At 37.9% G+C, this 11,465-nt stretch overlaps 1 protein-coding gene across 12 annotated transcripts in view; it reads right to left on the reverse strand.

The window, feature by feature from the left end:
- The window catches only part of LOC107662892 (C2 domain-containing protein 5-like), a 29,538-nt gene that overhangs the window by 13,733 nt on the left and 4,340 nt on the right, over positions 1-11,465 (reverse strand). For 6 of the 12 annotated variants that reach the window (XM_016453011.1, XM_016453018.1, XM_016453016.1 and 3 more), the window contains exons 6-12: positions 11,423-11,465; positions 11,092-11,247; positions 10,424-10,628; positions 7,262-7,416; positions 2,365-2,453; positions 2,205-2,243; positions 1,289-1,397 (exon numbers count right to left, since the gene is read on the reverse strand). In XM_016453011.1, coding sequence (XP_016308497.1) covers positions 1,289-1,397; positions 2,205-2,243; positions 2,365-2,453; positions 7,262-7,416; positions 10,424-10,628; positions 11,092-11,247; positions 11,423-11,465 — 796 coding nt within the window. Of the gene's footprint in view, positions 1-1,288; positions 1,398-2,204; positions 2,244-2,364; positions 2,454-7,261; positions 7,417-8,135; positions 8,258-10,423; positions 10,629-11,091; positions 11,248-11,422 lie in introns of all 12 variants that reach the window. The other 6 variants (XM_016453022.1, XM_016453020.1, XM_016453015.1 and 3 more) reach the window with 3 other exon arrangements.

An 11,465-nucleotide genomic window follows, 5' to 3' on the forward strand; every position in this document is an offset into this window, starting at 1 on the left:
CACGTACTGAGCTCTAGTTCGGAGCTTAATTAAAGTTTTTCTCCCTTTAATTACACTCCACTATACAAAATAACAACCTCTCCATGTAATAGCTAATTTGGAAACAAGTCAGCATGCAAAATGTAAATTAGTTGGTAATGGCACAGCTTGGTTAGCTTAAAGCTTGAATCCATGCAAATTTGAAAGAAATACAATCAGAGATCACTGCAATGGGCAGCATCACAAAATGGGTCAAACTGAGGATAGACAAGTGCTAGGATGGGCAGGGAATGAGAATTAGAAGTATTATGAGACAAAAAAAAAAAGGAAAACAATTATATTGTTTTATATTAATGAATTCATTATATTAAATGTATGCAATGGAGATGTAAAAGATTGCCCTGACAAGCATTTATTTATTTACAAAATGATGCAGTGCATCATGAATACTTTCTGAATACTATAGAACCTCATAGTGGTAAAAATTCAAACACAATTGTAAATTCACAAAGCATTTGCGTTTCCTAGATGAGCATTAAAATCCTCATGAGAGTGCAGTGAAGCTTGCCAAAACCTGCCACTTTTCCATTAGAGATGTATATTAAAATATTATACAATATTTTAAAGGTTGTATTAAATTGTATTATGGCAATATATACATCCCAATAATGTACTGTTAGTACAGACTAGAAAGGATATTTGTGGGTTTACAAAAAGTATTTTTTTGTGCATGTGCTAATAGTGAAAAAAATACAAAAGGTAAAAGTAATGTTCAGGGGACATGTCTCAAAATCTTCTAACAAATAAGAGTAATAGAGCATTATATGCTTGAGAGGACAAACATTAAGGCCAAGAAATGGTGCATGTGATGCAGAACATACAATGTACAAAGAACTGAAATAGAAAATACAACGAAAGCCTCACCAACAACATGCACACTGCCTCATAAATGCATCTGCTGATTGGTTTCTGCTCTTACTACAGTGAAGTTGTTATGTTTCATATTGTTTTATATTGTGTTAATGTATGGTATATTTGGTGTATTTGTTTATGTTTGTGCTTGCATAATATGAGCCGTCTTACCTGATGCAGAACATACAATGTACAAAGTACTGAAATAGAAAATACAACGAAAGCCTCACCAACAACATGCACACTGCCAAACTACCTCATAAATGCATCTGCTGATTGGTTTCTGCTCTTACTACAGTGAAGTTGTTATGTTTCATATTGTTTTAAATTGTGTTAATGTATGGTATATTTGGTGTATTTGTTTATGTTTGTGCTTGCATAATATGAGCCGTCTTACCTGGGTTGTGGATTCGATCCAGAAGCTTTACTGAGCGCGCACTGACCACGCCTCCCACATGAAGGAGAAATCCAGGAGGGAAGGCGGTCAACGTGAAGAAAGGGTATTCCTGAAACACACAGAACGGTGATGGAGGGATCATACAGAAATGACACAGGTGACCCACTGGACATGAAGACAGGTGAACTTCTGTACTGACATTTTCCCACAAATCTAAAGATTTTAAAGCACAGAAATTGAAACCTGTGGGTCATGCCATTACATTGTCAATATTTATCAATCGCAACACAAGACTCATGCAGAGATACAGAGATTCAGACACTGTAGGAGACAGGCTCTTTTACTGGGTAACAACTCTGTTAAGTGCAATACATCAGGACTTACCAGTAGATGTAAGTGGCGTAACAAGTTGCAATAAGATGCTCATAAAGGCTCTTTTAATTATAACTTACCATTCTGATAAACTGTTTGCAAATACATAATAAATATGCATAAAGTCCTGATTAAAAGCCTCAACAAAATTGTTACCCAGTACATGTTTCTTTCTCATCCACAGACTGGATGAAGACACAGACTTCAAGATCTCTGGCTCTTCATTTACATTAATTTAATTATTTCACAAGACATTTTACCCCGGACCAAGATCACAGCAAAACTGTGACTTTCAGGTAGACATGAGAGCTTCCTAGCACCTGTCAAAGGTTCTAGAATATTCTCCATGGAAATGGGTGCATAACCACATGGCCCACAAACCAATAGTCACGATACCGATGTGTCATTGGTTTGATAATGAAGTCATTAGGACAGTAGAAGAGATGCGGGACTTCCAGTTTAAAGTTCTCAAACAGGAAGGAGCTTCGGAAACATGAAAGATTCTACATTCAGAAAACATTTTGCATGCCCTCTCCAGACATACCCCTGTTCTAACAAATGCTTCAGAGGATGATGAAACCCCCTGAAATCCAGTGAGAGAGCGAAAGAGTGGAGAAACATCATTCTCATAATCACCAGTTCCACTTTTGTGCATAAACTTGATCGTGAATTTATAAATGCATGTGAATGTGTTTTTTTCTTACTCTTTGCTCCAGTGCTGATTGGGTCTGCTGCCTCAGAAGAGCTTTAAGAGGCCCCGCCTCCTTTCCTGCACTGCCGCCACTTCCCATTCCTGTTCATGATGGAGAAGAGAGAAATTCAGGGGAAATTAAAGACTGTAAACGACACATCACTTCTAAACAACCCAGTGCACAATGTTACAATAGCCCATGCACTCACATGCATTCACCTCTTCTGTGTGCCAATGGAATAATATTAATAATATTATATTAATTAAAATTGCATGTTTACACAATTAAGGCTAAAGTCTTTATTAATATTTTGGTTTCTTGATCAAATTAATATGAATTCCTTGACATGTAAGCAAATCACTCATTTATGTCAAGTACAAACTTTTGACTGGATTTTTTTTGGAGTGAAAAATTGTGCTCTTGTGCTGTTGTCAAAATAGGAAACGAACATGCATACAGGAATATTCCAATACCTATGGATCATATATGACCTCTTTTGGAAATAAAGGTTTCACCAGAATACATTAATAGGGAAATTATGTGCATATAAAAATGGTTAACGCAACTCAACTCTGCTTTATTTATATAGCACCACTAAAAACAACAATTGTTGACCAAGGTGCTGTACAATATATCAAATATCATTAACACCATATACAACATGGTGTTAATATACACTATCATTCAAAAGTTCAGCAAGATTTTTTTTAAAGAAATCTCTTATGCTCAACAAGACAGTTATATTGTGAAATATGATTACAAATTTTGCAGCCATTACTGTAGTCTTCAGTGTCACATGATTCTTCAGAAATCATTATAATATGCTGATTTGATGCTCAAGAAACATCTATTATTATCAATGTCGAAAACAGTTGTTCTGCATAGTATTTTTTTGGGGAAACCTTGATACTTTTTTCAGGATTCTTTCATAATTATAAAGTTAACAAAAAACAGCATTTGAAATAGAAACCTTTTGTAACTTTATAAACGTCTTTACTGTCATCTTACTGACCTGACACTTTTGAACAGTAGTGTAATTCATTTGGTGGATATAGCCTTTTTTTTTTTTGCCAAAAAGTTATTTTCTACACTCTGCTAGGTAGAGCAGCAGTGTAATATAAAGACCGTGTAATCTTAATACATATCTCAAATCAAATTGGATATGTTCACATCTATTTTAAAAATGTAATAATGGCATTAGTTTCATAAACCATTAAAGTAATGCACGTATGAACACATTTTAAACATTCAGAGACTTTTAAGAAATAACATTTATCGCAGGCAAAAAAAAGTACTCTACTCATTCAATAGCTGGGCAACTTCATCAAGTTATCACTTTTTGACAGATTAAAGCACAAATAATATACAGTTTCAGACACACAAGCTCAGATCCCAGGCACTAGGAAATTAGATTTTTGGAACCAGCCAACTAGAGACGACAGAAGGCTGCTATTTTTTATTTTTTTTCTAGTTTCTTCTTCCGTTGGCAGAGAAATCTAACCTGCAGTCAGGCTAAAAGAACTCATGCAAGTGGGGTTTTGTTAATCAGAGAGCTTAGAAGACATTAAACCACACCGCTCTATCATAACATGCACTCAGAGTGCATTTGCCAAAAGATGTGGGCAAATGAGAAAAAAATCCATTCGTTAGTTTGATTTATCCAGCGACGGGCATGATATTCTGCCAGGGGACAGCACAGGGGATGGTGTGGTCACACTGGATGCAGTCACAGCACCAAGGGTCAAAGGTCATGGGGACAGCAGTGGGTGTGTCCTACCATAGGCCGCCAGCAGCAGTTCCTCACTGAAAGACACGCTCTTACTCAGAAGGGCTGTGTCTGATTGGCTGACATGGAGTGGGGGAGGAGTTGTACTCCTGGAGGCCATCCTTGGCCGTAAGTGAAGGGGCAGATGGGCAGAGGGGAGGGGAGATGATTCAGACTCAAGGGCGGGAGTACTGGGACACAGAAATATCCCCACTGACAGAGAAAGAATGAGAGAGAAGTTTGGGGAGGACAGGTATGAAGACATCATATGAGAAAAAAATAAGGGGTGACTGAACTACACAACAGACAGGGATGCAAAATGATGAGAGGTAAATAAAATGGTTTCCCTAGGGTTTTATTTCCAGCAGGGTGTTTTTTTGACGGTATAAGCTGCAGTTTTTCCAAAACTGAAATTTCTGTCAGAATGACTTTTGTAATCCATTTCAGAGGTGAATTATCAATTAACGGTCTGCTCCTCATACAAAGCTATCTTATCACTTCAGAATATTGGCCACAAGTCATATGGACTACAAAAATTGTGCTTTATGGTGACTTTTTTTTTTTTTGAGCTTGACAGACATGGTCACTATGAACATGTTGCTGTATGGAAACATATAAAAACATATAGGGCATGAGGTTGAGTAAAAAAAAAAACCAGCATTTTCATTTTATGGTGAATTATCCTTCTGAAGTCCCTTTTTGATTTTGATTTTAAAAATGTTATTCTAAAATGTAGGTAAAATAGCTTCAAAATGGGTTTCTTGTTGTTTCACACATGAAAACAAAATGATAAGCTGAACTAGGACAGTAACATTTCATCAATTAAAATGATTTTTTTGGGGGTGCCAAATACATGAAGGGTGTATAATACAGGAGGGAGAGAAAATAATAAAAGATAAAATATAAAACTGAAGTGTTGCAGTTTTATACATTATACCATGCCCTTATGTTTCTTGTCCAAATTAGCATATCATTCTTTATAGTCACTATATGAAAAGCATACAACTGACAGCGCTGAACAAATTTTGATCATTCGGTTTCTGTAAATCGGAGTGTCTTAAAGGAAATGCTGCACTTTATATTTGCTTTTCAAGTACCCAGCATGTGCATTTATGCAGACTATCTGTGCTAGCAAAAGCAAAAACTTTTCATAAAAGTCCAGATAAATATTAACTAGGGGTGCTCCGATTGATCGGCTACCGATCGCTATCGGCCAATAATGGCTTGGGGAAGTTTGATCGGCGGTCTCTATAAAGGCCGATCTCATAAACCAATCTCAAGCTGACGACGCGTCTGCTGTGAGAGGTTTGGCATGACATGCTCAATCTTTGTCCTGCGTGGGTAAAATAATTATAATGCTGAAGGTGAGGTACAATTCATATTTCTTCAGTAAATAACTTACAAAGTAATTAGAAAACTTTCTGTGAGATGTAATTTCACAAACAACATGAGTGAATCACCGCACGCTCTCTCTCTTTCCCTCTCTAAATGCGCAAATGGCTTCAAATCACCACATCGCGTCTGCACTATAAGTGAGCTAAACAGTTCACACAGGAATTGTCACTTGCACAATCGAGGCAGTGTTGAATCGTCACTAAAGTTTATAATTTTAATTTCTTTTTAATTCTTGCCAGTGTTTAAACACAGCACTTGCGCACTCTCCTAGATGCGGTGCACTCATGCACAGTGCACACTCAAAGCGCGCACACATAACGGCAGGTTCACTCATACTCTTGCTTATATTTATTGCGTTTAAACACATCTATGAAAGATTGTATTACTGTACTGCGTAAAAAAAAATCACAGTGCTCAAAAAGCATTTTAGTAACAACGTTTGGATTTAAAAACAAAATGGACAAATGTTGTGTTTGTGGTAAACAGCCGTGGATCAGTGGCGGACTCGATCCTGTGTGAAAGCACGATTTGAGTCCTTGCTGCTTCTGCACTGCTTACGTACCGCACATGGACTGCATACGCACTGCAAACGGAGTATGTGTGAACCTGGCGTAAGGCCGCCTCACATACAGCTCACAAAATCAGGCTTGTGTTGTGTGTAAGATATTGTGCAACAATTGCCCCATTATAAAAACAAAAATGCACTGCATGATCAAACATGTAGGTGAGATAATTATATATTTTTGAAAAATGCAAAAAAAAAAAAAACATCAGTGATCGGTATCGGCAGATACTGCATCCTGTGATCGACAATCAGTGATCGGCCCAAAAAATCCTGATCAGAGCACCCTTAATATTAACCTTACATCTGCTTCACAAAAATACCTCTTCAGAGGCCACATGTTAAAGGGATGGTTTTCCCAAAAATTTTAATTCTGTCATCATTTACTCACCCTCATGTCATTCCAAACCTGTATGAATTCATTTCTTCTGTGGAACACAAACAAAGTTATTCTGAAGAATGCTGAGAAGATGATATTTTGAAGAACAACACTGAACCTCATCAACTTCCATTGTATGGACAAAAAAAAGACAGTTCTCAAAATATCTTCTTTTACGTTCCATAGAAGAAAAATAAAGTCATATAGGTTTAAAACAACATGAATGAGGCTAAATAATGACAGAACTTCCATTTTGGGGTGAACTATCCCTTTAATAATTTAACCTTGCAGTAAAAAAAAAGAAAAGAAAAAAAAAGCTCTTTTGTTCAGCATTAAAACAGAATAAGTGACCTATTTTGTATAACAAACTGAGGATTTTGAATAAAAGCAAGTAGTTTGCATCCCTGGAAAGATAGTGAAAAATAAGTAGACAAACATGCATAAAATAAAAAATGAAAAACAGAACTAAAGTCCTTTAGAAGGAGCTGATTCACATAAGGAAGGCATGGTAGAGTTGATTTTCTTCACAGATTCCAAATGTACAAAATACGAGATCACAGCCTTGAGTAAAATAAAAATAAACATCTCACACACACAAATAAAGTAATAATGAAAGGACAACACAACAAACATAAATGAATTAAACACAAAATTAGACCAAAATAAAGAGACACTGGGCCCTACACCCTCTGCCTCTCTGCCTTGACACCAGGGTCAGTCGCTAATATTGATTAAAATCAAGGTCCATGGAGAGAGACAGAAAGAGTCTGGTAGAGTGCCAGAGGTCAGGTGGGGTCGGGTATCTTACCGGTTTTGGGGGTTAGGCTGAGCTCGGTGTCAGAGGAGGAGGACTGGCGACTGTAGGACTTGGAAGGGGAGAAGGAGGAGAAAGTTTGTGCTCTCAGAGGGGTGGGGGGTCCGGAGGATAACGGGACACCAGGGGTCTCCTCCCCAAACCCTGGCCTGTCAGAGAAAGGAGGAACACACTCCATCAACACACACGGATTTACAGGGTCATACATGAGGACTGTGCCCATGTGTGTGTGTGTTTGAGCATGTACATGTGTATGTGTGTGTGTGAGGAGGAGGAAGAGAGATAGTGAGAAAGAAAAAAAAGAGTGTTGACTTCTTGCTGCTGAAAGGGTAGAGCATGTGAGGATTTCAAGAAGAGAGGAAAGCGCTTTATGGTAGTGTGCAAAAACAAAAAATATGGAGAAAAAATAAAATCAAACACTGTGAAAACCACAAAAAGAGGCAGGACGCAAATGAGATGAACAAGAAGCGTGTTTCAGCCAACCAAAGCACAACGCTTTGATAACAAGGGTCAACTAATGCCTTCACAAGGCCAAAATGTAAAATTCAACAACCCTGCCTGAAAAAAAATGGTACGTACACAAACAACTTAAAAACACAGAAGCCAACCGACACCTCTGATTGGATATACTCTTTGAATGACAGCTGAATGCAGCGTACTGATTGGTCAGAGGCATTTTTAAGCTGTAAACAAGGTTGCTTTGGCAGCTGAAGGAGAGGGGGGCTGGTGATGTCATAGCTGTCTTGCCAATGAAGAACGGGGTGACAGGTCCGTGGCAGGGTCGTGACGGGGTCATGGGGGTCGTGGGGTACCTGCCTACACTGCCTGGCTCTGGGGGCTTCTGAGCTCCTGTGTCTGGGTTTCATACCGGCGAACAGCAGTGTTGGCACAGAAACGGAGAAGCCCTGAGAAAGACGACTGCTCGCACTGTGAACTGGACTGCTGTGTGTGGAACGACATCCGAGAGTGGAAGGAGCAGCCTGTGGAGAGCTACACACACACATTCACGCATATTTCATACATTAAACAAACACACACTGTGTACTGTACATTCACAGAGAACGCAAACACACATATAACAATAACATACACAAACATGTACGCGCACTAGGGGTGTGCGATATATATCGTCTGCGATAATATCGTAATTGTTGTTTTAACGATGTGCGATTTGACATTAGCAGTATTTTGCCATAAATCAAACAAAACACTCCTACAGAGTGCCGTGAAGTCTAGTAGATTAGACTAGTGCGTGCGCATTTAGAGTTCTTTCACTGCGTGATTCAATCAATGCATTTAGAATGATCACAAAATTCAAGATATAGGGCCAGAAAATGTGTATATAATTTCATATAGTAAATCAATATCACATGAAGAGTGCCGGTTTTTCCTCCAAATATCAGTATGATTTCTAATAGATTTTTTTTTACAACAGTTCAATAAAAAAGAAGTGAATTAAGAGACTTGCGTTTTAGACACCATATTGCCTGTTTTTGCTCTATTTCTACAACAAAAACAATTCCAAACACAGTCACAGCACTGTTTTGTGTCTCTGAGCAACATGACGGTGGTGTTTCGGTCTTGAATGAATCAACCGTTTAAATGATTCGGTTCAATCGCAATGACTCACTTATTAACAGTGATTTGCTGCCACCTGCTGGCGGTTTTCATTTCGACACTTTTAGAAAAAATGGCTTTATAAAAGGTAAAAATGGCCATAAAATGCAAAAATCAGTTTAAACTTATTGGAAAAGATTAATTTCTATCAGTATGAACTGACCACCACACAGAATATGAAGAATATTAAAAACATTAGGAGTCAGCTGTCTTCAGCAGTCCTTAAGGTACCAGCACAATAACACACTCAGCAAAATATTGTCTAATTATCGTTATCGATAAAATCCCATAAAATATCGAGATATAATTTTTTGTCAATATCGCACACCCCTAACGCGCACACACCCAAGGCAGACTGCATGGAGAACAGACGGCAGGAAAAGTCCTTTTTGGCTGCATCTCACAACCTAGTGAGCTGACTACCTAGACAGCGGCAAAAGTGCTGTCTAGTTAGGCAGGTCACAGCCGTTCAAACATTCTTAGCTCCCTAGAGGGAACGGGACGAGACAACACAAACACAAAACACAACAGACTCAAGGCAGCAGTCCAGATGCAAAAAACGCCTAGTTTGAAAATGCAAAACCGAACAGCATTTAAACTTTTAGCCGTCTAATGCAAACACATGCGGTGCAGGAGAGATGCAGCATGCAGGAACGCCAAAGAAACAGACAGTAAGAGCAAGAGGGAGATAGAGGACATGCAGGGGAGAACAAGATTGAGGTGTGGTATGTTTGTGTGTTGAGAATGCATTTCTGTAGAACTTATAAAACAGCAACTCATAAAACAAATACACTCACACACCCTCATACTCATTTACTAATATAAACAGAAAACAGAGAGTAATTGTACAGCATTTTCTTCTTTTTCAGGTTGCATTAATACCGGTTTAATAAAACCAAAGGAATGTTAGATCATTTTAATAAATTATTTAAATAATAACAAACTGCCTTGAAAAAAAATGTCTGCTAAAAAAATAGATGAAAATCTAAAACATAATACACTATCATTCAAAAGTTTGGAGTCAGTAAACATGACAGCAAAGACATTCATGATGTTACAATTTTAAATAAATGCTGTTCTTTTGATCTTTCACAATATTACTCTTTTTACTGTATTTTTGATCAAATAAATGCAACTTGATGAGCATAAGAGACTTCTACAAAAATTTTGCCAACCCCAAATTTTTGAACAGTAATATACATTGACTGAAAATTCAAAACTAACAGCCTCTATTTTTACTTTCATTAAAGGGATAGAAAATTCAATGGATTCATTGTGAATTCTTTAATAACCCATATATCATACTGGTAAAAAATGTATAGCCTGAATGCACTTTAAGTCGCTTTGGATAAAAGCGTCTGCTAAATGCATAAATATCACGTTCATTTCGAATCCAAAATTCAATTCTTATTTTCAGTGCAAAAAAATCTAATCTAATGTACTGCAGATGAACTAGGATAGCTGTTAGAAAAAAAGCAGCAATTTCCAAATCTCTTTAAAAACGATGCGTGCATATGTGTGTGCGTAGGTGACACTCACTCTTTCATGTCTTTTGAAGGAGAGGAGTTGCTGGGGTATGTGGCTGTGGCAGGGAATGTGCTGATTTTCTCAAGTGTGCAGGCTGTCCCAATGGCACGAACCACAAGGCCTGATTCTCCTTCAAGGTCAAAACACTGTAGGTACCCCACCACTGCATTCCCTCCCATCTCCAGCACCTTCAGACCAATCTTCCTCTGCAATTCACCTACAACAGAAACACAAATGCAATTACACACACACCACATGAGCCAAGAAAATATTGACAGGAGTGTCTCATATTGCACATGCACTTATCTCCAGAGACACAGTAAGCAGTCTTCTAGTAAGTCATCTTTTAGCAGATGATCTTATCCAAAGCAACTTAAAGTACACTTAGTCAGAGTAGATCAATAGGCCTATACTGTGCTATCAAAAAGTCCTAGATCTAGGTTAGCAAGACTTTTTATATTTTTTTAAATAAGTGTCATATGCTTACCAAGGCTGCATTTCTTTGATCAAAAACCACTATAAACAGTAATATTGTAAAATTTGACTACAATTTAAATTAACTGGTTTCTATTTTAAAAATATTCTAAAATGTAATATAATTCCTGTGATGAAAAGGATGAATTTTCAGCAGCCATTACTTCAGTCTTCAGTGCCACATGACCCCTCAAAAATATTAGTACCTGACATGAGAAAGATGAGTCTCTGTCTGGCCTCGTTGGACGCACGAGGGGTTCTGATACGGTCGATCCACTGGTACTCTGGATCCTCATTTACCACAAGCTCTTCCACAAAGCCATGTACCATAATGGCCCGGTAACATCGAGGAATGGATGTTGCTGAAGAAATAGAGAGACAGAACCAGAATGTGAATGAAAATTCATTGAGAATGACAAAATAAAGACAAGAAGGAGAGCAAAGCAGGGCAGAAAGTGGAAGAAAACAGAACGTCAGAGGGAAGAAAGAAAAGAAGTACAGGAGGATATGGAAGCAGCAGATGATCTAGATACTTACTACAGAAGAATTTAACCCCACATGAAGACTGTCTGAAGCGGTT

The sequence above is a fragment of the Sinocyclocheilus anshuiensis genome, unplaced genomic scaffold (assembly GCF_001515605.1).
Source record: "Sinocyclocheilus anshuiensis isolate Anshui unplaced genomic scaffold, SAMN03320099.WGS_v1.1 scaffold739, whole genome shotgun sequence".
Lineage (NCBI taxonomy): Eukaryota > Metazoa > Chordata > Actinopteri > Cypriniformes > Cyprinidae > Sinocyclocheilus > Sinocyclocheilus anshuiensis.